This window comes from Salvelinus fontinalis, chromosome 7 (assembly GCF_029448725.1).
Source record: "Salvelinus fontinalis isolate EN_2023a chromosome 7, ASM2944872v1, whole genome shotgun sequence".
Classification (NCBI taxonomy): domain Eukaryota; kingdom Metazoa; phylum Chordata; class Actinopteri; order Salmoniformes; family Salmonidae; genus Salvelinus; species Salvelinus fontinalis.
The window spans coordinates 52,787,945-52,814,044 of NC_074671.1; the positions used below are offsets into that span (position 1 = coordinate 52,787,945).

Below are 26,100 nucleotides of genomic sequence, written 5' to 3' on the forward strand. Positions count from 1 at the left end.
ACACATGACGTTTCAGGGAGACATATTGCTAGAATCATCCTGTCCTTGACTTACTGCCTTAGTTTCTGGGCATGGTTGTTTTTGTTAAACAGTACTTCCACTGAGTAGTGCTGTTAAAGCAGAGAGAGAGAGAGATCATTGCAGTGCTTCAGTATCTCATTTCCAGCTGACACCAAATTGTCATTTGTTTGTATGAATCTGACCCAAGTGATTTTCTTCTTCTTCATCAGGGCCTTGCGTTTTAATGAATGCATCACATTTCAAAAGTACATTTTTGTAAATGCACAAATGGTAGGCCATGTGGTTGTAGGCCCTACATTTCTGGGGTTATAGTGATTGTAGTTTGATGCCACGTTTTCATTGTGTCCCCAGGCCACCGGACCCTTTACATCGGGGTCCACGTTCCCCTGGGGAGGAAGTCCCACCGACGTCACCGTCACCATGGCGGCCACAACAAAAACAGCAGGAAGAGATCCAAAGAGAGGGAATCTGGGGTGGACGGCGATGGCAGAGAATCACCCTCCCACAGTAAGTCTATGGGGGGAGTGTGCTGCAAAGAATGTTCCCTGTGAAAATGTGACCAAACCACACTATTTGAAAAAAGGGTTCTTCAGCTGTCCCCATAGGAATACCCTTTTTGGTTCCATGTAGAACCATTTTGGCTTCCATGCAGAACACACTGTGGAAAGGGTTCTACATGGAACCCAAACCGGTTCTATTTGGAACCGAAAGGGTTCTACCTGGAACCAACAAGTGTTCTTCAAAGTTGTTTTTCTTTCTAAGAGTGTAAGTCTATAGGGGCAGTGTACTGACAAAATGTTCCCTGTGAAAATGTGTGACATGTCATTTGTTCTTGTTTCTCTGTCATTGACACTTCTCAGGTCTCAGATCTATTTGTGCTCTTGCCAACTATCATTAATGAGCCAAAAGAGAACAGAAGTTGTGATCCTGATTCAATAACGCGATGGTTATGCAAATATTGGGTTATGCAAATATTGGAATTCTATCACTTTTTTTGTACCACAGATCCTTTTTTCTCAAGTTGCTAAGCAACCGCTATTTGTCTGTCCTGACGAATAGTTGCTAGCTCATGTCGAATTTCTCAAACTAAATCAGTGACCCCGCACAAAATCTGTCTGCATAGTGAAAGTTGAGATTGCCGTGAGGCCAGACCGTTGGCAAGAGTGCAGAACAGACTGGCACCAAGGCTACATTGATTGACGTCTCTTCACACCTCTTCTCGCTCTCCTGCTCTATCCTTTTTTATCCCTCTCTTTCTTCTTTCTCTCTCTCTCTCTCTCTCTCTCTCTCTCTCTCTCTCTCTCTCGCTCTCTCTCGCACACCATGCTCTCTCTCGCACACCATGCTCTCTCTCTGTCTCTCTGTCTCTCTGTCTCTCTGTCTCTCTCTCTCTCTCTCTCTCTCTCTCTCTCTCTCTCTCTCACCATGCTCTCTCTTTCAACATGCTCTCTCTCTCGCCATGCTCTCTCTCTCTCTGCTCTCTCTCTCTCTCTCTCTCTCGCTCACCATGCTCTCTCTCTCTCTCTCGCTCACCATGCTCTCTCTCTCTCTCTGCTCTCTCTCTCTCTCTCTCTCTCTCTCGCTCACCATGCTCTCTCTCTCTCTCTGCTCTCTCTCTCTCTCTCTCTCTCTCTCTCGCTCACCATGCTCTCTCTCTCTCTCTCGCTCACCATGCTCTCTCTCTCTCTCTCTCTCTCTGTCTATCTGTCTCTCTTTCAATTCAAGGGGCTTTATTGGCATGGGAACATATGTTAACATTGCCAAAGCAAGTGAAGTAGATAATATACAAAAGTGAAATAAACAATAAAAATGAACTGTAAACATTACACACACAGAAGTTCAAAAATAATAATCTTGCTGCTGTGATGGCACGCTGCGGTTTGTCACCCAGTAGATATGGGAGTTCATCAAAATCGGATTTGTTTTCGAATTCTTTGTGGATCTGTGTATTCTGAGGGAAATATGTGTCTCTAATATGGTCATACATTGGGCAGGAGGTTAGGAAGTGCAGCTCAGTTTCCACCTCATTTTGTGGGCACATAGCCTGTCTTCTCTTGAGAGCCAGGTCTGCCTACAGCGGCCTTTCTCAATAGCAAGGCTATGCTCACTGAGTCTGTACATAGTCAAAGCTTTCCTTAAGTTTGGGTTAGTCACTGTGGTTAGTTATTCTGCCACTGTGTACTCTCTGTTTAGGGCCAAATAGCATTCTAGTTTGCGCTGTTTTTTTGTTACTTCTTTCCAATGTGTCAAGTAATTATCTTTTTGTTTTCTCATGATTTGGTTGGGTCTAATTGTGTGGCTGTTCTGGGCCTCTGTGGGGTGTGTTTGTGAATCGAGGCCCAGGACCAGCTTGCTTAGGGGACTCTTCTCCAGGTTCATCTCTCTGTAGGTGATGGCTTTGTTATGGAAGGTTTGGGAATCGCTTCCTTTTAGGTGGTTGTAGAATATAACGTCTCTTTTCTGGCTTTTGATAATTAGCGGGTATCGGCCTAATTCTGCTCCACATGCATTATTTGGTGTTCTACGTTGTACACAGAGGATATTTTTTGCAGAATTCTGCATGCAGAGTCTCAATTTGATGTGTGTCCCATTTTGTGAATTCTTGGTTGGTGAGCGGACCCCAGACTTAACAACCATGAAGGGCAATGGGTTCTATAACTGATTCAAGTATTTTTAGCCAGATCCTAATTGGTATGTCGAATGTTATGTTCCTTTTGATGGCATAGAATGCCCTTCTTGCCTTGTCTCTCAGATCGTTCACAGCTTTGTGGAAGTTACCTGTGGCACTGATGTTTAGCCCAAGCGGTGTCTAGATGGACTTTGTATTTGTGGTCCTGGTGACTGGACCTTTTTTGGAATACTATTATTATAGTATAGTCCCCGAGATATGCAACTTTTCAGGGAAGTCAGGAACCAATACACACAGTCAGTAAGGAAAGCTAAGGCTAGCTTTTTCAAACAGAAATTTGCATCCTGTAGCTCTAACTCAAAAAAGTTTTGGGACACTGTAAAGTTCATGGAGAATAAGAGCACCTCCTCCCAGCTGCCCACCGCACTGAGGCTAGGAAACACTGTCACCACCGATAAATCCACGATAATTGAGAATTTCAATAAGCATTTCTCTACGGCTGGCCATGCTTTCCTCCTGGCTACCCCAACCCTGGCCAACAGCTCTGCACCCCCCACAGCTACTTGCCCAAGCCTCCCCAGCGTCTCCTTCACCCAAATCCAGATAGCAGATGTTCTGAAAGAGCTGCAAAACCTGGACCTGTACAAATCAGCTGGGCTAGACAATCTGGACCCTCTCTTTCTAAAATTATCTGCCGCCATGTCGCAACCCCTATTACTAGTCTGTTCAATCTCTCTTTCATATCATCCGAGATTCCTAAAGATTGAAAAGTTGCCGCGGTCATCCCCCTCTTCAAAGGGGGAGGCACTCTAGACCCAAACTGTTACGGACCTATATCCATCCTTCCCTGCCTTTCTAAAGTCTTCGAAAGCCAAGTTAACAAACAGATCACTGACCATTTCGAATCCCACCGTAACTTCTCCGCTATGCAATCCGGTTTCTGAGCTGGTCAAGGTACTAAATTATGTCATAACCGCCATCGATAAAAGACAATACTGTGCAGCCGTATTCATCGACCTGGCCAAGGCTTTCGACTCTGTCAATCACCGTATTCTTATCGGCAGACTCAACAGCCTTGGTTTCTCAAATGACTGCCTTGCCTGGTTCACCAACGACTTCTCAGATAGAGTTCAGTGTGTCAAATCAGAAGGCCTGTTGTCTGGACCTCTGGCAGTCTCTATGGGGTTACCACAGGGTTCAATTCTTGGGCTGACACCATTCTGTATACATCTGGCCCTTCTTTGGACACTGTGTTAACAAACCTCCAAACGAGCTTCAATGCCATACAACACTCCTTCCATGGCCTCCAACTGCTCTTAAACGCTAGTAAAACTAAATGCATGCTTTTCAACCGATCGCTGCCCGCACCCGCCCGCCCGACTAGCATCACTACTCTGGACGGTTCTGACTTAGAATATGTGGACAACTACAAATACCTAGGTGTCTGGCTAGACTGTAAACTCTCCTTCCAGACTCATATTAAGCATCTCCAATCCAAAATTAAATCTAGAATCGGCTTTCTATTTCGCAACAAAGCCTCCTTCACTCACGCTGCCAAACATACCCTCGTAAAACTGACTATCCTACTGATCCTTCGACTTCGGCGATGTCATTTACAAAATAGCCTCCAACACTCTACTCAGCAAACTGGATGCAGTCTATCACAGTGCCATCCATTTTGTCACCAAAGCCTCTTATACCACCCACCACTGCGACCTGTATGCTCTCGTCGGCTGGCCCTCGCTACATATTCGTTGCCAGACCCACTGGCTCCAGGTCATCTACAAGTCTCTGCTTGGTAAAGCACCGCCTTATCTCAGCTCACTGGTCACGATAACAACACCCACCTGTAGCACGCGCTCCAGCAGGTATATCTCATTGGTCATCCCCAACACCCACTTTGGCCACCTTTCCTTACAGTTCTCTGCTGCCAATGACTGGAACGAATTGCAAAAATCACTGAAGTTGGAGACTTATATCTCCCTCACTAACTTTAAGCATCAGCTATCCGAGCAGCTTACCGATCGCTGCAGCTGCACATAGCCCATCTGTAAATAGCCCACCCAACTACCTACCTCATCCCTATATTGTTTTTATTTACTTTTTGCTCTTTTGCACACCAGTACTTCTACTTGCACATCATCATCTGCACATCTATCACTTCAGTGTTAATTTGCTAAATTGTAATTACTTTTCTACTATGGCCTATTTATTGCCTTACCTCCTCACTCCATTTGCACACAGTGCATATAGATTTTTCTATTTTGTTATTGACTGTACTTTTGTTTATCCTATGTGTAACTCTGTGTTGTTTTTTGTCGCACTGCTTTGCTTTATCTTGGCTAGGTCGCAGTTGTAAATGAGAACTTGTTCTCAACTGGCCTACCTGGTTAAATAAAGGTGAAATAAAAAAAATAAAACATTTTGGTCTTACTGAGATTCACTGTCATGGCCCAGGTCTGGCAGAATCTGTGCTGAAGGTGCTGCTGTAGGCCCTCCTTGGTTGGTGACAGAAGCACCAGATCTTCAGCAAACAGTAGACATTTGACTTCAGATTCTGGTAGGGTGAGGCTGGGTGCTGCAGACTTTTCTAGTGCCCTCGCCAATTCGTTGATATATTGTATATATATTTTGAAGAGCTTACGCTGCATCCCTGTCTCACCCCACGGCCCTGTGGGAAGAAATGTGTGTGTTTTTTGCCTATTTTAACCGCACACTTGTTGTTTGTGTACATGGATTTTATGATGTCGTATGTTTTTCCCCCAACACCACTTTCCATCAATGTATATAGCAGACTCTCATGCCAAATTGTGTCGAAGGCTTTTTTGAAATCAACAAAGCATGAGAAAACTTTGTCTTTGTTTTGGTTTGTTTGTTTGTCAATCAGGGTGTGCAGGGTGAATACATGGTCTGTTGTATGATAATTTAGTAAAAAGCCCATTTGACATTTGCTCAGTACATTGTTTTCACTGAGGAAATGTACGAGTCTGCTGTTAATGATAATGCAGAGGATTTTCCCAAGGTTGCTGTTGACGCATATCCCACGGTAGTAATTTGGGTAAAATTTGTCTCCACTTTTGTGGATTGGGGTGATCAGTCCTTGGTTCCAAATATTGGGGAAGATGCCAGAGCTAAGGATGATGTTAAAGAGTTTTAGTATAGCCAATTGGAATTTGTTGTCTGTATATTTTATAATTTCATTGAGGATACCATCAACACCACAGGCCTTTTTGGGTTGGAGGGTTTTTATTTTGTCCTGTAGTTCATTCAAGGTAATTGGAGAATCCAGTGCGTTCTGGTAGTCTTTAATAGTTGATTCTAAGATTTGTATTTGATTATTTATATGTTTTTGCTGTTTGGTCTTGGTTATAGAGTCAAAAAGATTGGAGAAGTGGTTTACCCATACATCTCCATTTTGGATAGATAATTCTTCATGTTGTTGTTTGTTTAGTGTTTTCCAATTTTCCCATAAGTGGTTAGAGTCTATGGATTCTTCAATTTCATTGAGCTGATTTCTGACGTGCTGTTCCTTCTTTTTCCGTGGTGTATTTCTGTATTGTTTTAGTGATTCACCATAGTGAAGGCGTAGTCTCAGGTTTTCCGGGTCTCTATGTTTTTGGTTGGACAGGTTTCTCAATTTATTTCTTAGATTTTTGCATCCTTCATCAAAACATTTGTCATTGTTGTTCATTTTCTATTTGAGATTTTTAGATTTGATAGGGAAGCTGAGAGGTCAAATATACTGTTGAGATGTTCTACTGCCAAGTTTACACCTTCACTATTACAGTGGAACGTTTTGTCCAGGAAGTTGTCTAAAAGGGATTGAATTTGTTGTTGCCTGATTGTTTTTTGGTAGGTTTCCAAACTACATTCCTTCCATCTATAGCATTTCTTAATGTTACTCAGTTCCTTTGGCTTTGATGCCTCATGATCGAGTATTGCTCTGTTCAAGTAGACTGTGACTTGCTGTGCTGTGGTCTGATAGGGGTGTCAGTGGGCTGACTGTGAATGCTCTGAGAGACTCTGGGTTGAGGTCAGTGATAAAGTAGTCTACAGTACTAGTGCCAAGAGATGAGCTATAGTTGTACCTACCATAGGAGTCCCCTTGAAGCCTACCATTGACTATGTACATACCTAGCGTGCGACAGAGCTGCAGGAGTTGTGACCCATTTTTGTTGGTTATGTTGTCATAGTTGTGCCTAGGGGGGCATATGGGGGATGGAATGTTGTCACCTCCAGGCAGGTGTTTGTCCCCCTGTGTGCTGAGGGTGTCAGGTTCTTGTCTGGTTCTGGCATTTAGGTCGCCACGGTCTAGTCCCTGGGTCTGGAAATGATTGATTTCCCCCTCCAGGATGGAGAAGCTGTCTTCATTAAAGTATGGGGATTTTAGTGGGGGGGATATAGGTAGCACACAGAAGGACATTTTTCTAAGGTAATTTCCTTTTGAATTTCTAGCCAAATGTAAAATGTTTCTGTTTTGATTAATTTAATGGAGTGAGTTAGGTCTGCTCTATACCAAATTAGCATACCCCCTGAGTCTCTTCCCTGTTTCACACCTGGTAGTTTGCTGGATGGGACTACCAGCTCTCCGTTACCTAGAAGGGCAACCAGTGTGTCTGTCTCCTCTATACCAGGTTTCTTGTAGGATGACAATGTCTGCATTTCTGATTTCTTTGATGAAGTCCAGGTTCCTGATCTTTAGGCCAAAGGCAGATGACTTCAGGCCTTGGATATTCCAGGATGAGATAGTGAAGGCTTTGTGTTCCATAAAGTGTCTAATGTTGTTGGTCGTGTGGTTTGGCCTCAGGCCAGGAAGTGTGAGCAGAGCCTGCTGAGCATCTGGTACATGCTATTGGCTTGGGCTAGTGTAAGAGTGGGGGTTGGGCCTGTTTGCCCACTCACTGCCTGGGCGTATGTGTGACTTCCATGTTGAGGTCCTCTTTGTGGGGGTGGGGTGCATGGGGTGGGGAGGAGGGGCATAGGTCTGATCTGAGGGGGCCTAAATGGGGTGTGTGCATGGTTGGGGTGGGGGTCTGTATGTGTCTGGTGGTGTTGTGGTCTGGATGTAGGTCCTCTTGGTGTGGGTTTTCTATGTGGGGGTCAGGGGGGGGGGGGGGGGGGGGGGTTCCCGCAGGTCTGGGAGTGTGTCTCGCTGGTCTGGGTGGGGTGTCTATTGATCAGTTGCTCCTGTGTGAAGTGTTGGGGCTGCATTTAAGAGCGATGTCCTTTAGAGTCCGGGCGAAGGTGGGCAGTGCTGCCCACCAGGTGGACCTGGTCATAGGGGCTGTTCAAGTCCAGGGTGGAGTGGAGGGCTAGGAAAACATTTGGTTTTGAGGCACAGTCACAGGAAATACTTGCGTTTACCAGCTGTATTGTAGCAGGGAAGTCTTTTCGTGGTAGCAGGGTGGAGATAACCACTTGTTATTGGGGAAAGTAGAAGAAGCTTTTTCAATCACTCCCGTCAGTGCTGTGGCCACCCTTTCCTGCTGTGGTCTCAGGTCGTTTGTGCCGGTGTGTATTATTATGTGGCTAGGTGAACCTAGTTGGTCCTCAGACAGGATGTTTAGGGCGCGCTGGGTGGACACCAGAGTTTAGACACACTGTGTTTGGGAAAAAGTTTTTTTTCTTTCTCTCACCCCCCTTTCTCTCTTACTCATCTTCCCCCTTCTCCCTTTCTTCCCCCCTCTCCACACCCCCAACCCTCTCCTTCACCTCCTCTACCCCTCTACAGCAGACACTCCTGCCCAGAGGGTGCAGTTCCTTCTGGGGACAGAGGATGGTGATGAGGAGCACATACCTCATGCCCTCTTCACTGAGCTGGATGAGATCTGCCTGAGAGAGGGCGAGGATGCAGAGTGGAAGGAGACCGCCAGGTAACCAATCGCACGACCCGCTCCAGCTTCACAGCCAATCAGGTGTCCGTTTTTCTGCTTATGCGTATCTGTGTGTGTGTGTAGGTGGCTGAAGTTTGAGGAGGACGTGGAGGATGGAGGCGAGCGTTGGAGCAAGCCCTACGTGGCCACCCTGTCTCTTCATAGCATATTTGAGCTGAGGAGCTGCATCCTCAACGGCACTGTGCTGCTGGACATGAGGGCCAACTCACTGGAGGAGATCGCCGGTACGTAGAGTGGTGCTGGATTGGAGGGTGGCCAGAAGGTTGCTGGTTCAAATCCAAGGGGTCGACGGGGAAAGTCTGGCGGGAGTGAGTCTGCAACTGGAGAGTTACCGGAGTTAGAATATCAGGTGCCAACTACTGCCGTTGTGCCCTTGAGCAAGGCACTCAAACCCCTAACCAATCTATATGTGTGTTCTCTCAGATATGGTCCTGGACCAGCATGAGGTGTCGGCCGCGGTGGGGGAGGACGTGAGGAGGAGGATCCGTGAGGCGCTCCTGAAGCAGCACCACCACCAGAACCACAAGAAGCTGGCCAACCGCATCCCCATCGTACGCTCCTTCGCCGACATCGGCAAAAAGCATTCCGAGCCCCACTCCATGGACAAGAACGGTGAGCTCACCAACCAACCAACCAACCAACCAACCACACACAAATCACAGTTTTGTGGCTTTTCTGATTGTTGTCCTGTATTGTGTTTCTATGTGACTTGATGTGTTGTTTGATTAATATCTCAACTACTATCTACATTCTCTCCTTTTGTTTGTGTGTATGTGTCTATGTCTGTATGTGTCTGTGTGTGTCTATGTGTGTGTGTGTCATATGTCATATGTATGTGTGTGTGTGTGTGTGTGTGTGTGTGTGTGTGTGTGTGTGTGTGTGTGTGTGTGTGTGTGTGTGTGTATATATATATATTGTGTATATATGTACACAGTTGAAGTCTGAAGTTTACATACACTTAGGTTGGAGTCATTAAAACTCGTTTTTCAACCACTCCACACATTTCTTGTTAACAAACTGTAGTTTTGGCAAGTAGGTTAGGACATCTACTTTGTGCATGACACAAGTAATTCTTCCAACAATTGTTTACAGACAGATTATTTCACTTATAATTCACTGTATCACAATTCCAGTGGGTCAGAAGTTTACGTACACTAAGTTCACTGTGACTTTAAACAGCTTGGAAAATTCCAGAAAATTATGTCATGGCTTTAGAAGCTTCTGATAGGCTAATTGACATAATTTGAGTCAATTGGAGGTGTACCTGTGGATACATTTCAAGGCCTACCTTCAAACGCAGTGCCTCTTTGCTTGACATGGGAAAATCAAAAGAAATCAGCCAAGACCCCAGAAAAAATTGTTGACCTCCACAAGTCTGGTCCATCCTTGGGAGCAATTTCCAAACGCGTGAAGGTACCACATTCATCTGTATAAACAATAGTACACAAGTATAAACACCATGGGACCACGCAGCTGTCTTACCGCTCAGGAAGGAGATGCGTTCTGTCTCCTAGAGATGAACATACTTTGGTGCGAAAAGTGAAAATCAATCCCAGAATAACAGCAAAGCACCGTGTGAAGATGCTGGAGGAAACGGGTACAAATGTATCTATATCCACAGTAAAATGAGTCCTATATCGACATAACCTGAAAGACGCTCAGCTAGAAATAAGCCACTGCTCCAAAACCACCATAAAAAAACAGACTACGGTTTGCAACTGCACATGGGGACAAAGATTGTATTTTTTGTAGAAATGTCCTCTGGTCTGAAGAATCAAAAATATAACTGTTTGGCCATAAGGACCATTGTTATGTTTGGAGGAAAAAGGGGGAGGCTTGCAAGCCGAAGAACACCATCCCAACCATGAAGCACGGGGGTGGCAGCATCATGTTGTGGGGGTGCTTTGCTGCAGGAGGGACTGGTGCACTTCACAAAATAGATGGCATCATGAGGAAGGAAAATTATGTGGATATATTGAAGCAACATCAAGACACCAGTCAGGAAGTTAAAACTAACTTGGTCACAAATGGGTCTTCCAAATGGACAATGACCCCAAGCATACTTCCAAAGTTGTAGCAAAATGGCTTAAGGACAACAAAGTCAAGGTATTGGACTGGCCATCACAAAGCCCAGACCCCAATCCTATAGAAAATTTGTGGGCAGAACTGAAAAAGCGTGTGTGAGCAAGGAGGCCTACAAACCTGACTCAGTTACACCAGCTCTGTCAGGAGGAATGGGCTAAAATTCACCCAACTTATTGTGGGAAGCTTGTGGAAGGCTACCCAAAACGTTTGACCCAAGTTAAACAATTTAAAGGAAAAAATAGTAATTGAGTGTACGTAAACTTCTGACCCACTGGGAATGTGAAATACAAGCTGAAATAAATTATTCTCTCTACTATTATTCTGACATTTCACATTCTTAAAATAAAGTGGTGATCCTAACTGATCTAAGACAGGGAATTTCTACTAGGATTAAATGTCAGGAATTGTGAAAAACGGAGTTGAAATTTATTTGGCTAAGTTGTATGTAAACTTCCGACTTCAACTGTGTATATATATATATATATATATATATATATATATATATATATATATATATATATATATATATATATATATATATATATATATATATATATATATATATACACGTCTGCTTGTGTCTGTGTGCATGTATGTGTGTTCGTTTACACATCCAGTCGACAGCTCCCCCCTCTTTTGCACCTTTAAGACGAAGGCGTCCCCCAAGACTGACACAAACACACGCAGACAGGCCTTCAGACAGGCCTTCTCCTGCAGGCCATGCGCTCTGTGTGTGTGCTGCCCTCCATGTGTGTCCACCTCCACCATCACCCCTTCCCCATCTGTAAGCCCCACCCCGTCAAAGCACTCCTGCCATGGCTGCCTCCCCTCAGATCCAGACAGCCAATCCCTGCCTTGCAGAGCTAAGCGGAGCTCTATTCGCTTCAGCGTCCACCAGGCTGTTGGCCAGGGTTACTGCCCTATCCCAACAATGGACCCAGATGAGGAGATCTATACAGGCAACTAGCCAGGACGCCTATAGTCTAGTCTGAGACTAACACTGGGCCTTTCTCAAATGGAACTCATTTAGATGTTGCAAGCACAGAAACCAGTCATAACCACTTCATTACCTCAAGTACGCCATAGATAATCTCCCTGTGTTTTCTCTAATCTCTTGGGCAGTCCCAAACCTTCAAAAGTAAAATAGTACTACTTGCAAATTCAATTTAGAAAGTGCAACGTTTTGATCACAAAGACAATCGTCAAGGCCTCATTCCTTCTTTAATCTAGGTAGGATTAATCAATTGATGAATTTCATCTAGATTATAATGTTACACTAAAAGTCTTAATCTGAATACAGTGCAGTATGTTGTTTAGTGACAGTGACTAACAGTCTGGCTCTCTCCTGTCCTGATGTCTCCCAGGTCAGACTGTCTCTCCCCAGTCCCAGCCAGCCACCACAGAGGGCAAGGAACATGTCAGCCGGGAGAACAGCCATGTGGACTTCAGCAAGGTAAGTCCCCACTCATCTAGCCTGGTCGCACCATTATTTGTATGTTCTGTATAGCCAACTCGTATGGTTGTTGTCATACTAAGGTTGGCTATCAGGCTACCAGGCTATCCAAAAGTTTCCACTAAGCACAATTCTACTTTATCGACATGCAGTACATTAGCTAGTAGCTACATTACTGTGACTATGCTAACCACCAGTTAGTATGTGTTAGACCAGTGCATTTACTATGCTGTGTGACCCACTCAAAGCGTTTAGCCATTTCTCTGTAGCTCAATGAATAATAAACCCACTGATTCTAGTCACAACCCAGTATCTAGCCAGACATCTGCTGTAGCCTATTTATGACAGATTTCTCAGTGGGCCTATCCATGATCCCTTGGCCCTCATTTCAGTCGACCCTATTTAGCATATTTTCCTATCTCCTATTAGCTAAATAGGATTATTGTCTGTAGATTGACCTCCACTTCATGAAGAAGATTCCCCCCGGTGCAGAGGCATCCAACGTCCTGGTGGGGGAGCTAGAGTTCTTGGAGCAGCCCGTGGTGGCCTTTGTCCGTCTGTGTCCCGCCGTGCTGCTCAACGGCCTGGCTGAGGTCCCCATCACCACCAGGTCAGACACGCACACTCTCATTTTATTATAATATTGTTGTTAATGATGATTACAGTTAATACTATGAATTGTATGTGTTCGTAACTAAAGTGGGATAGGTCTTTTTGCATTGGGTAAGTTCCTGACTATTTAAGATTAAAAAAAAAAAAAATTGTTAAAACCTTCTTCTCTGTTCTCCCTCAGGTTCCTGTTCATTCTGCTGGGGCCTCTGGGAAAAGGACCACAGTACCATGAGATTGGCCGATCCATCGCAACTCTGATGACAGACGAGGTAAGTAGCCACGTTGCATTAGTCATGTGTGCACTTTTCCCTGTGTGGCCTTTGGTTATGTTAGCCAAGTTTAAGAACAGCTCATGATGACGCATACAGGTTAACCCCATTCCCTCTCTGCTCCTCCCAGGTGTTCCATGACGTGGCGTATAAAGCCAAGGACAGGAACGACCTGGTGGCCGGCATCGATGAGTTCCTGGACCAGGTGACTGTGTTGCCACCTGGGGAGTGGGACCCCTCCATCAGGATAGAGCCGCCCAAAAACGTGCCCTCTCAGGTGAGCCTCTTCCTGGTGGTGTCTATGCCATCACCCCTAACCAGAGACTTATTTTGAGATGCGTATATATTTGACTCTGACCCTATGCCATCATCTCTTAGTTTGCTTCCGACTGCATCACTGACTAAACCCTATCGGAATTTTACTCGGATTTAACTGCTGGTGTACCCCAAGGACACACTCTAAATCCCTTCTGAATCCATTTGTTTTGTTTTTCTATCATCAGCTGTTTTTGGTACGTGCCAGACTGCTTGTCCTTAAAAAAAGCAGTCCCGTGTTGTTGGAAGGAATGTTTTTCCTGACAGGCTATTTTAGGACAATCCCTACTAGTGGAGATGCATTGAAAATAAATGATATAGCTATTTTTGGCAAATAAATATTTATTTTCCATCCGACCTCTGACCTCTATTCTTTACCACACAGGAAAAGCGCAAGGTCCCTCCTCTACCCAACGGAGATCTGGGAGAAGCAGAGGAACCTGGTGGCCATGGAGGCCCAGAGCTACAGCGCACAGGAAGGTAGGTTTGAGTGTGTGTGTGGTGCTTGTGAGTTGAAGGGAAGTGGTGTGCGTGTTTGGGCTGAGATTAGGCTGGCTAGAACTGTGAGTTTGTTCTACAGCACTGTGGACCATCTAAGGTCCTCTTTGTCTTTCAGTCCCCTGTTTGTCTCCTCTCCGGCTCTCCCTGTCCCCAGCAGTACATCTAGCCATCCTTTAAAAAACACACATCCTTATGGGTCTCTCTCGTTCCTCAAGCTCTGCGTTCACTAAAAGAGCTGTGAGTGATTCAGTGTGATACGTGCATTTGGAATTATCCATGCATACTTTTCTACATAAGACCAGCATCACTTATTAAAATGTGCCTCGACAACACTGGGGGAAAAAACTCTAGCTATTTTGGTAATTTGACGTCCACATATAAATCACTAACTGTGCATTAACTAAGGGCCGATTTTGAATCTTTTATTAAGCCATTATTAGTTTGTCATGTAATCATGTCCACTTATAATACGAGCACTAAGTGTGCATTAACTAAGTGCTGACCTGAATCTGTTTTATAGGCGATAATTAGTTCAATAGTTAATAGCCTACAGCAGGGGTGTCAAACTCATTCCACGGAGGGCCTAGTGTCTGCAGGTCTTTGGTTTTTCCTTTCAATAAAGCCCTAGACAACCAGGTGTGGGGAGTTCCTAACTAATTAGTGATGTTAATTCATCAATCAAGTACAAGGGAGGAGCGAAAACCCGCAGACACTCGGCCCCCCGTGGAATGAGTTTGACACCTGTGGCCTACAGCATTCGCTCATAAGCATTTTGATCCTGTAAATAAAGTGTTACTTAATCTTTTAAAATGCCTAATAAATACTTAAGAGTGCAAAATAATGTATATGAATTATTAGTAGCTAATAAGCACTTATGGACACTCACATTACAGTGTTATAACTTTATTAACAATACTTTATTGCAGGGGTCATGTGTTCTGGGTATCTACAGTAGTGTAGTAGAGGGTATCTAGAGCGAGGAGGAAGCTGCAGTAGTGTGATACAGTATATTTAGAGGGAGGCAGTAGGCTATGTGCAGTTGTAGTAAGTGGTACTGTATGTCGTGGGATTTTAAGTGATGTAGTTGTAAGCGATGCTCCCTGCTACAGTAGGTCTCTGAGGAACTCATCCTGACGTGTAAAGTAGATTGGCCTGCAGCCCAGTTCTGCTATGAGCCATGATCTCCCGGAGGGCCACAGCATAGCATCCATCTCCGCTCGGCTGAAATACCACTCAAAGTCACACCCCCCGTTACCCCGGCAACCGCCTCTGGCTAGGTCGCCATGTGCTTCCTCTAACATCCGAATGTTTCCTCTCTCCTCCTAGTGTGTGGCCTGTGAGGGGAAAAAAATATTTAAAAACACACTATGGTGCATACTTTTTCATTGAAACTGAAAAATGAAAGGGAACACATATGACTCCTTTTACTTCATATGGTATTTAATGCTGGTTTACTAAGGTGGTGTGTGTGTGCTCGTGTACATCCGCTAATGTGTGTGTGATTTCCAGGTTCTTTGGAGGGTTCTTCATGGACATCAAGCGCAAGGCGCCCCACTACCTATCTGACTACACGGACGCTTTGAGCCTGCAGTGTCTGGCCTCCTTCCTTTTCCTCTACTGTGCCTGCATGTCTCCTGTCATCACCTTCGGAGGACTGCTGGGGGAAGCCACCGAGGGACGCATAGTAAGACACACCGCTCATACCACATGACACGCGTTGGCTTTGCTGCGTTAACAACATGTTATCACGAATGGCAGGCTGGCTGTCAGTCTGGCTTTCTGAAGGCCTACTTGACGTGTTCGCTGGGATTTCTGATGGAGTAATGCACAACAATAAAGCACTTTTATATTCACACGTTAGGTAAGCACGATGGTGTCCTGATGAAGCTGAACTAAACGAATAGCTAGGTTTTGGTTGCCGTATCCCCTAGTAGACACCCATGTTCAACAAATAAAGACTGCCCAGACAGTGTAGTTATTATGAAAGTGCTATGTAACCTGTCGTCCATTAACCCATTACTGTCACTTCCCCTTTTGGCCAGAGTGCAATTGAGTCGCTGTTCGGGGCCTCCATGACGGGGATAGCCTACTCCCTGTTCGCTGGGCAGCCTCTCACCATCCTCGGCAGCACAGGCCCTGTTCTAGTCTTTGAGAAGATTCTCTTCAAATTCTGCAAGTGAGTTTGCCCCATTTCAGATACATTGTCACATTGTCTTAGGTGCTCTCATCACTGTGACATGGCTACAGTACATTGTTCCTGGCATTCAGGAAGACTTTAAGTATATGGGGTTTTCTAAGGCTGTCTGTGTGTGTGTGTCCGTGTCCGTGTCCGTGTCCGTGTGTGTGTGTGTGTGTGTGTGTGTGTGTGTGTGTGTGTGTGTGTGTGTGTGTGTCCGTGTGTGTGTCCGTGTGTGTGTCCGTGTGTGTGTCCGTGTGTGTGTCCGTGTGTGTGTCCGTGTGTGTGTCCGTGTGTGTGTCGCTCGTGTGAAAATCGGTGACAACCTCAGCCCAAGAAGAAATTTCCTTTTGGTCTAATAGTTAAGACGTTGGTCTTCCGAGTGGGAGATGAGGGTTCACATCCCACCAGTTACACGTGTGTGTTTGTCCACAGGGACTATAACTATGGCTACAGTTGAAGTCGGAAGTTTACATACACTTAGGTTGGAGTCATTAAAACTCGTTTTTCAACCACTCCACACATTTCTTGTTAACAAACTATAGTTTTGGCAAGTCGGTTAGGACATCTACTTTGTGCATGACACAAGTCATTTTACCAACAATTGTTTACAAACAGATTATTTCACTTATAATTCACTGTATCACAATTCCAGTGGATCAGAAGTTTACGTACACTAAGTGGACTGTGCCTTTAAACAGCTTGGAAAATTCCAGAAAATGATGTCATGGCTTTAGAAGCTTCTGATAGGCTAATTGACATAATTTGAGTCAATTGGAGGTGTACCTGTGGATGTATTTCAAGGCCTACCTTCAAACTCAGTGCCTCTTTGCTTGACATCATGGGAAAATCAAAAGAAATCAGCCAAGACCTCAGAAAAACAATTGTAGACCTCCACAAGTCTGGTTCATCCTTGGGAGCAATTTCCAAATGCCTGAAGGTACCACGTTCATCTGTACAAACAATAGTATGCAAGTTTTAACACCATGGGACCACGCAGCCGTCATACCGCTCAGGAAGGAGACACGTTCTGTCTCCTAGACATGAACGTACTTTGGTGCGAAAAGTGAAAATCAATCCCAGAACAACAGCAAAGGACCCTGTGAAGATGCTGGAGGAAACAGGTACAAATGTATCTATATCTACAGTAAAACGAGTCCTATATCGACATAACCTGAAAGGCCGCTCAGCAAGGAAGAAGCCACTGCTCCAAAATCGCCATATAAAAGCCAGACTACTGTTTGCAACTGCACATGGGGACAAAGATCGTACTTTTTGTAGAAATGTCCTCTGGTCTGATGAAACAAAAATAGAACTGTTTGGCCATAATGACCATCGTTATGTTTGGAGGAAAAAGGGGGAAGCTTGCAAGCCGAAGAACACCATCCCAACCGTGAAGCACGGGGGTGGCAGCATCATGTTGTGGGCGTGCTTTGCTGCAGGAGGGACTGGTGCACTTCACAAAATAGATGGCATCTTGAGGAAGGAAAATTATGTGGATATATTGAAGCAACATCTCAAGACATCAGTCAGGAAGTTAAAGCTTGGTCGCAAATGGGTCTTCCAAATGGACAATGACCCCAAGCATACTTCCAAAGTTGTGGCAAAATGGCTTAAGGACAACAAAGTTAAGGTATTGGAAGGGCCATCACAAAGCCCTGACCTCAGTCCTATAGAAAATATGTGGGCAGAACTGAAAAAGTGTGTGCGATCAAGGAGGCCTACAATCCTGACTCAGTTACACCAGCTCTGTCAGGAGGAATGGGCCAAAATTCACCCAAATTATTGTGGGAAGCTTGTGGAAGGCTACCTGAAGCGTTTGACCCAAGTTAAACGATTTATAGGCAATGCTATCAAATACTCAAATAGGTGTTGATCCTAACTGACCTAACACAGGGAATTTTTACTCTGATTAAATGTCAGGAATTGTGAGAAACGGAGTTTAAATGTATTTGGCTAAGGTGTATGTAAACTTGCGACTTCAACTGTATATATGCGAACAGATCTAGGACCAGGCTAATTGGAAATATATTGGCAGATAATGTTAAGTAGTACTGTACCACTGACATATTGACGGCTCCACTATAAATATATTTAATGTTAGTGACTCCATTTCCACTATGCAAAGATTTGGTGCGTGCATGAGTGACTGGCTTATGCTGAATCGTGTCTCTCTTAACCAAGTCATTCATGCACGCTCGCACTTTGCATTGCAGTCACTTATTGTGTGTGTGTGTGTGCATGCATGTGTGTGTCCGTGTATGTGTGCGCTCGTGTAAAAATCGGTGACAACCTCGGCCCAAGAAGGAATGTCCTTTTGGTCTAATGGTTAAGACGTTGGCCTCCCGAGTGGGAGATGGGGGTTCGCATCCCACCAGTTACACGTGTGTGTGTGTGTGCATGTTTTTGTCCACAGGGACTATGACCTGTCCTACCTCTCCCTGAGGGCCTGTATCGGCCTGTGGACGGCGTTCCTCTGCCTGGTCCTGGTGGCTACAGACGCTAGCTCCCTGGTCTGTTACATCACCCGCTTCACAGAGGAGGCCTTCGCCTCGCTCATCTGCATCATCTTCATCTACGAGGCCCTGGAGAAACTCATCCACCTGGGGGAACACTACCCCATCAACATGAACAACAACCTGCAGAAACTCACCCAGTACTCGTAAGTCATGGAAATAGTATTAGTTAGTGGAACTAATACTCGTAAGTGGATCAAATAGTCATAAGTGGACCTGGTATTCCTCTAACTACCAGTACTTGTAAGTGCAACTAGTAAACTTAACTGTAGTACTCATAGGGGGAAGTAGTACTCCTTTAACTGCCAACAAATTAAACTAGTATTCTTAACCTGTAGTAGACTCTTAGAAAAAAAGGTGCTATCTAGAACCTAAAAGGGTTCTTCGGGTGTCCCCACGGGAGAACCCTTTGAAGAACCGTTTAATGTTCCAGGTTGAACCCTGTTGTTTCCAGGTAGAACTATTTTGGGTTCCATGTAGAACCCTTCCCACAGAGTGCTTTGATGATGTAGCTAGCTAACACTAAAACTATGTGTACAGGACTCTGGTATACTGTCTGTGTTTTGGTTTCAAAAAACTGTTTTCCAAAAATGAGTACACCTTTTTTTCTAAGAGTGTACTCATTAATGGAACCCGTACTCCACTAACTACCGCTACTCTTAAGTGGAACTAGTAGTGGTAGGAGTAAATTTGACCTCTTTGTTTAAGCAGCATTCTTAAGTGTAAGTAGTAGTCCACTTACAATACTGCAGGTGAAAAACAGTTTTTTGGGGCCAAAACACAGACGGTATACCAGAGTCCTGTACACATAGTTTTAGTGTTAGCTAGCTACATCATCAAAGCACAGATGGGCAATATGGGAAGTTTATCCAGTTTTTCGGTAATGCGACAAGATTATTGCAGTATGCTGAATAATCCCATGTGTAAACCCAGGGACGTACATTAATACATTATGTAATCGTTCCAAGTCGATGTAATGTACGGTCAAGTTAATGTTTTCCGTACATTGGTGACGTCATCGAGATGAATCTTTATGGGTCATTCTATGTCATTTCGTGAAGCCATGTCACCCGCCATCTCAGATTGTTCTGAAATCCTTTCTGTAGTTAGAAACAGATAAGATTAGGATTCCTGACACGTTATTTTCTTGAAATATAATTTGATCTCTGAGAAATTAAATTGATGTCCCCCAAATTGGCTGTTTTAATTTATAGGATTCATATAATCTTAAACAAATATAGTACCTAACATCCGATTTGGACCAAAATTCTTCATAACAATGAGTAAGACTTGAGGAATCCAATGAAAGCCACCCAATGAACCCCCACATCCCACACCAAACCCACCCCAACAACCAGCATACAGTATCAGTTCTCTATGTCTGGCACGTAGTACGGAGCTGCTGCTTGGAGTATTGCATCTTCATCCTTTGTAATGTATTCCCTGTGAATCTTGTGATGTTTTTTCCCCCCCTGTTCAGAGAAATTAGCCATCGAAGTCACTTGTATTCTGAATCATAAATTAATGTGAAGGTACCAAGTTTTGGCCACTAGATGCCGCTGTTCCTGCTACTGCCACCACACCCTTTTATCCATTTTGCTGGTCTCTTGTGTTTATTAAATGGATCACAACATTTTCTTTGCTACTTTAGGTAGACAACCAATTGCTTTTGCTCATATAAATCCTAAAAATTAAAATGGCCAATTTGGGTGCAATCCTTTAATTTCTCAGAAATCTATATTTCAACAAAATAATATTTCAGGAACGCTAATCTTATCCGTTTCTAACTACAGAAAGGATTTCAGAACAATCCAAATCCTCTTTCTTGCGCTTTTTGCGGTGGAACAACTCATATAATAGAGGACACAGATGTGTTGACATGTTTAGACTAAGGCTGGAACATGACGAGTGTGTGTGTATGTGTTTACTCGTGCACGTGTGTGTCTGCGGGCTTATGTGTGACTGTTCATGTGTGTGTGTGTTTACTCGTGTGTGTGTGTGTGTGTGTACCCATGCATATGTGTGTTGTGCTCTGGCAGGTGTGCGTGTGTGGAGCCAAAGGATCCCAGCAACTCCACTCTGAGGTACTGGGAGGACAGGAACATCACTGCATCAGAGGTCAACTGGACCAGCATGGAGGTCAAGGTAAAGCGGGGTTTGAAGCCTAAAAGCCCTGATCTTGGGTTCAGGGGGATGAAGCCATGCTCTGTAAGGACTACCTCCTTCTGTAGCGGAGCACCAGCCGCACTGTGCAATCATCACATGAACTTCTAGAGGTCAGGAGTATTACAGTGCAGGGTCAGGCACTACAGGGTATTATTGACCAATAACCACCCCCTGAAGTAATATTGAGACATGATTGTTGTCTCTACCTTCTTAGCCTTTGTGCTGTTGTCTGTGCCCAATGATGTTTGTACCATGTTTTGTGCTGCTACCATGTTGTGTTGCTACCATGTTGTTGCCATGTTGTGTTGCTACCATGCTGTGTTGTCATGTGTTGCTGCCATGCTATTTTGTTGACCTAGGTCTCTATGTAGTGTTGTGGTGTCTCTCTTGTCGGGATGTGTGTTTTGTCCTATATTTTAATTCCATTTTTTATTTGAAATTCCAGCCCCAGTCCCCGCAGGAGGTCTTTTGCCTTTTGATAGGCCGTCATTGTAAATAAGAATTTGTTCTTAACTGACTTGCCTAGTTAAATAAAGGTTACATAAATAAAAAACAAACAATCTTTACTCAATCACTTCTAAAACATCACTCATCAGCAAATTGCTACAAAAATTATATTGTATAAATATAGTGTATTTTTCATGGTGAAATAGCAATCCCCTGGAGAAGGGTGTGAGGCTATAGGGATAGACATTGTCTCTTGGTGGTACAATGTGTTTCCCCAGAGGGAACAGAACAGTGTCAGGATTAAAGACACGTAGGCAGGATTTCAACAGGATTTAACCACCCACACTCACCATAGAGCGTTCTTTAAGTGTTCACTGTGACTCTGTCACACTTCTGAAGGCTTAGTGTGTCAATCTCACTCCCACGTATGCACACACCCATGCTTGCACATACTGTATACACACCTGCATGGAGCCTGCCACGCACACACGCACGAACACACACGAACACACACACACACACACACACACACACACACACACACACACACACACACACACACACACACACACACACACACACACACACACACACAGACACACACACACACACACACACACACTATGTGACTGCAATCCAAAGTGCATGTATGAATGACTGGGTTCACACAGACATGGTTCAGCATTGGCCAGTCACTCATGCCCTTTGATTCTGTCCAAATCAGTGCATGGAGGACATGAAATATATTTATAGTGGAGCCATTCCTATGAAATGTCAGTGGTAGAGTACTACAGATTATATGTACAAACATTTTATCTAACGTTGAGTGTGCCAATGCATTTCCTAATAGCCTGGTTCCAGATCTGTTAAGTGTGTAAAGCCTATGGTTGTGGCAACCATACAGTAAGAGTTGGCTATACAAAGTGCAAACAGATCTGGGACCAGAGGCTAACTTCGACTGGGTCTTATTATCTTTCCTATCTAGGTAACTCATGCCTTACAGTGGCCGTGTCCAAATACTCATACTTGCTTTCTAAATAGCAGGCTTTTTGGGTATGCGAAAAAAGAAAGTTTTATTGTATGTGAAATGTTTTTAAAAAAAGGTTTATGCTTTAAATGCCAGGATGTCATACTCAGTTTGCTGCAACACTATTGAGGAAGAGGATCGTCTTTTCACACCCACGTGTGTTTGACAACAGCTGATAATCAGAATAGGTGATGCGCTCTTCCAACATAAACAAATAGTGGGGAACAAGTGCGATTGTGCATTAGATGACGCTTTCTCAGTGTGGATGAGTAGTATGTTGATATTTGTTGCTTACTGAATAGCCTACATTTTTACTAAACAGCACGTTCTAAATCGTATGTAGTACTCTTTGTACACAGTAGATAGCTTTAGTATGTAGTAGGCAAGATGGCCAGTCTATCCTGTTTAACTTCATAGGAAATATATGGGGTGTGGGGTTCCACTCAGGTCTCTCTCTGTATCTTCCTGTTGTAGGAGTGCTTTGTGTTCCGGGGGGAGTTTGAGGGCAGTGCCTGTGGCCCCCACGGACCCTACATTCCTGACGTCCTCTTCTGGTCCGTGGTCCTCTTCTTCTCTACTGTCTTCATGTCCGCTTTCCTCAAGGAGTTCAAGACCAGCCGCTACTTCCCCACCAAGGCACGTCCATCTACACCTCATGCTTCCTGAGTGCAAGGAATGTGGACCGGTAGCCACATGTGCAGGGATTTCAATGATATTTGATTGATTGATGCTTGTCCCTTAATCTCTCCGACTTTGGTGGCTGTATCAGTGTTCAGCCGCCTACTGGTGCCTCATTGTATGAAATAATATGATAATCTACTCATTCTGTTTCAATCATATGGCAATGAGTGCTGTTGTGTGCTGCGGGAGTAAGAATGGATTTTCCGGTATACTGATGCCCCCTTGTGGCGTCTGAGATCCTACACTTATTGCACTTTATTATTATTGTTATTATTATGATTATTTGCCTTTATTTAACCAGGTAAGTCATTGAGAACACATTGTCTTTTACAACAACGACCTGAACAAGATGGATGTGATACACCGTGCCGCCAAGCAGACAAGTGAAGACTTTGCAGACAATTCACTTGTATTCAAATGACACTGAGCACTAGGAAATTCACCATAAGCTCAGGTCCTAGTTAGACTGTGAGTTTCTCTTGCTCTTCAGGTGAGGGCCCAGATCAGTGACTTTGCTGTTTTCATCACCATCCTCACCATGGTCCTAGTGGACTATGCCCTGGGAATCCCCTCACCCAAACTGCAGGTCCCCAACAAGTTCAAGGTGAGTACACACACACACATATACACACACATATACACACACATATATACACACACACACACACACACACACACACACACGGATCATGATCATGTTCACTCCCTCCCACAGCCAACCAGAGACGACCGTGGTTGGATAGTGAACCCAATAGGACGCAACCCGTGGTGGACCACTATAATCGCGGTCCTCCCTGCGCTGCTCTGCACCATCCTCATCTTCATGGACCAACAGATCACTGCTGTTATCATCAACAGGAAGGAGCACAAACTCAAGGTAATGGCTGCCAATTCAAGTCATTCTACTGCAATATGATGTTAGAAATGATCACAGCTAAAGTGTGAAATTGAAAATGTAACAGATCATTATTACAATATAATTTACAGTCTAAGCCCTAAAAGCTGATTTCTATTTTTTGGGTTTTGACCAAACATTTTTTGGGGACTATTTAATTTCTGTCCCATTTGGCTATGGCTGCCATTTCAACTAAAGCCTTGCATGCTGTTCCTCATTTCTCCATAACTAAAGATCTGAACAGTATACAGTATATCTCCTTGTTGTTAATGTATCATAGACTATGTATACTGCCTGTATCTCTGCTGTATGGATGCTATAACCCCACATCTCTGGATCCCATCAACAGAAGGGCTGTGGCTACCACCTGGACCTGTTTGTGGTGGGGGTGATGCTGGGGGTGTGTTCTGTGATGGGCCTGCCCTGGTTCGTGGCAGCCACCGTGCTCTCCATCTCCCACGTCAACAGCCTGAAGCTGGAGTCAGAGTGCTCGGCCCCCGGGGAACAGCCCAAGTTCCTGGGGATCAGAGAGCAGCGCTTCACCGGCCTCATGATCTTCCTACTCATGGGCTGCTCCGTGTTCATGACCTCTGTCCTCAAGGTGAGGGAGGTCCGAGGTCAGACCTCAGATATACATGAGATCAATTACAACAAACACACACTTTAGCACAGTCACACACACAAGTGCTTGTGCATAGTCCCACGCATACATAACTGTTGAAGACTAAATGGAGCGCTGTCTGTTTCCAGTTTATCCCCATGCCTGTACTGTATGGAGTGTTCTTGTACATGGGAGCGTCCTCACTGAGAGGTATCCAGTTCTTTGACCGTCTCAAGCTGTTTGGCATGCCGGCCAAGCACCAGCCAGACTTCATCTACCTGAGACACGTTCCCCTGAGGAAGGTCCACCTCTTCACCATCATCCAGCTCAGCTGCCTGGTCCTGCTGTGGGTCATCAAGACCTCAAATTATGCCATTGTCTTCCCCATGATGGTAACGTGTGTGGAGGGTGGGGTTGTGTTTGGGTGTGTAGGGTGGGCGTGTTGCTGGGGGGGGGGGGGGGGGGGGGGGTCTGTGTGCGTGCACGAGAGAGAGATTGAGAAAGAGATGTCATGTCTGAGCAAGTTGGCATGTATTTAGCTTTTATATTTAATTCGGTATTCACCTTAAGCTTTACGTACAGTAGGTACAGCACGTGTCGATGTCATTCACCACACTTAGTTGACAGGAGGAGAATGTAAGGTGGATTGCTTCTCTCCTCTAGGTGTTGGCTCTGGTGTTCATCCGTAAGCTTTTGGACTTCATGTTCACCAAGAAGGAGCTGAGCTGGCTGGACGACCTGATGCCTGAGTGGAAGAAGAAGAAACTAGAGGAAGGAGAAGAAGAAGAGGTATACAGTACTTGGTGCTCTTAAACATATTGAAGCCATACAGCTATGTTAGCACATTATGACTCTATCAATCATCTGGGCTTGTGGTGCAATAGTTTGTGATTTTTAACAGTCTTTCTTAATTTCTCTCTCTCCAGGAGGAGCCCAGTATTATAGTGGAGGAGGAGGAGGGGATAGTCACTTTGCCACTGGAAGGAAATTACAAGTAAGTCCAACTAACAAAACATCCAGAGACTATGGGCACTAAAAGGTTAGTTAAAAAAAAAAAATGGTACAGGTTTTGGTGACTAGCTATAGAGGGCCATGTTGCACATGAGTTGTGTCAATTGTTCTGCCAATAACGTCGCACAACCACACTTTTTTTTAGTGGCAGCAACAGAAAACATGATTTCAGCTAATTCAAGATCGGGGCCTAATCATCAACACATGTCAGAGGGTGTCTTGACCATGAGAACATGCAGTGACTGACAGAGCGTCCTTGGTTTTGTGTTTTGTAGGAGCGATCCCGCGACGGTGAACATTTCCGACGAGATGTCCAAAGGCTCCTTCGGGAACGTGTGGAATAGTATTAGTCCCAGTGACAGCTCCAAGAAGGATCCAAGCTCCAAAAGGTTGGAATGTCCACCAAACAATCAATACAAACCTTACAGCAAAAATGCCATTTCATCTATTTATTGGACCTGTATATTAGCCGCAAGCCATTTACCTGTCCAATCAACTACTTTCCTGTTTTCTATTGTTCATGGTGTGAATACCATTATATACTGTAAAATATATAAATATATATAATATCATGTGGATATTAATGTAGATATCAAAAGGTGAATTTTGTCCTGCCCTTCGTTGTAGAGATATAGATGTTCATTAACTTCTATCTTGACTCCTATCCTTTCTCATTCCATTCCCATCATAAGCTCCCCTTCCTAACCTCTCAGAAGCTCATATCCTAAAGGCAAGTGACTCCCAATCCTCAGTGGCATGGTGTTACATATCTTGTTACAAACCCCGTTGCAGTTTTCTAGA

At 44.5% G+C, this 26,100-nt stretch overlaps 1 protein-coding gene across 3 annotated transcripts in view; it reads left to right on the plus strand.

The window, feature by feature from the left end:
- LOC129859659 (sodium-driven chloride bicarbonate exchanger-like) overlaps window positions 1-26,100 on the plus strand; it is a 46,876-nt gene that overhangs the window by 18,081 nt on the left and 2,695 nt on the right. For 2 of the 3 annotated variants that reach the window (XM_055929708.1, XM_055929710.1), the window contains 21 exons: window positions 373-528; window positions 8,382-8,523; window positions 8,608-8,768; window positions 8,968-9,156; window positions 11,994-12,082; window positions 12,535-12,692; window positions 12,876-12,963; window positions 13,094-13,240; window positions 13,664-13,758; window positions 15,289-15,463; window positions 15,822-15,955; window positions 18,372-18,617; window positions 20,511-20,616; window positions 22,586-22,747; window positions 23,283-23,396; window positions 23,508-23,669; window positions 24,037-24,288; window positions 24,438-24,680; window positions 24,952-25,077; window positions 25,215-25,282; window positions 25,575-25,688. In XM_055929708.1, the coding sequence (XP_055785683.1) occupies window positions 373-528; window positions 8,382-8,523; window positions 8,608-8,768; window positions 8,968-9,156; window positions 11,994-12,082; window positions 12,535-12,692; window positions 12,876-12,963; window positions 13,094-13,240; window positions 13,664-13,758; window positions 15,289-15,463; window positions 15,822-15,955; window positions 18,372-18,617; window positions 20,511-20,616; window positions 22,586-22,747; window positions 23,283-23,396; window positions 23,508-23,669; window positions 24,037-24,288; window positions 24,438-24,680; window positions 24,952-25,077; window positions 25,215-25,282; window positions 25,575-25,688 (3,127 nt within the window). Of the gene's footprint in view, window positions 1-372; window positions 529-8,381; window positions 8,524-8,607; window positions 8,769-8,967; window positions 9,157-11,993; window positions 12,083-12,534; window positions 12,693-12,875; window positions 12,964-13,093; window positions 13,241-13,663; window positions 13,759-15,288; window positions 15,464-15,821; window positions 15,956-18,371; window positions 18,618-20,510; window positions 20,617-22,585; window positions 22,748-23,282; window positions 23,397-23,507; window positions 23,670-24,036; window positions 24,289-24,437; window positions 24,681-24,951; window positions 25,078-25,214; window positions 25,283-25,574; window positions 25,689-25,991; window positions 26,030-26,100 lie in introns of all 3 variants that reach the window. The other variant, XM_055929709.1, reaches the window with a different exon arrangement.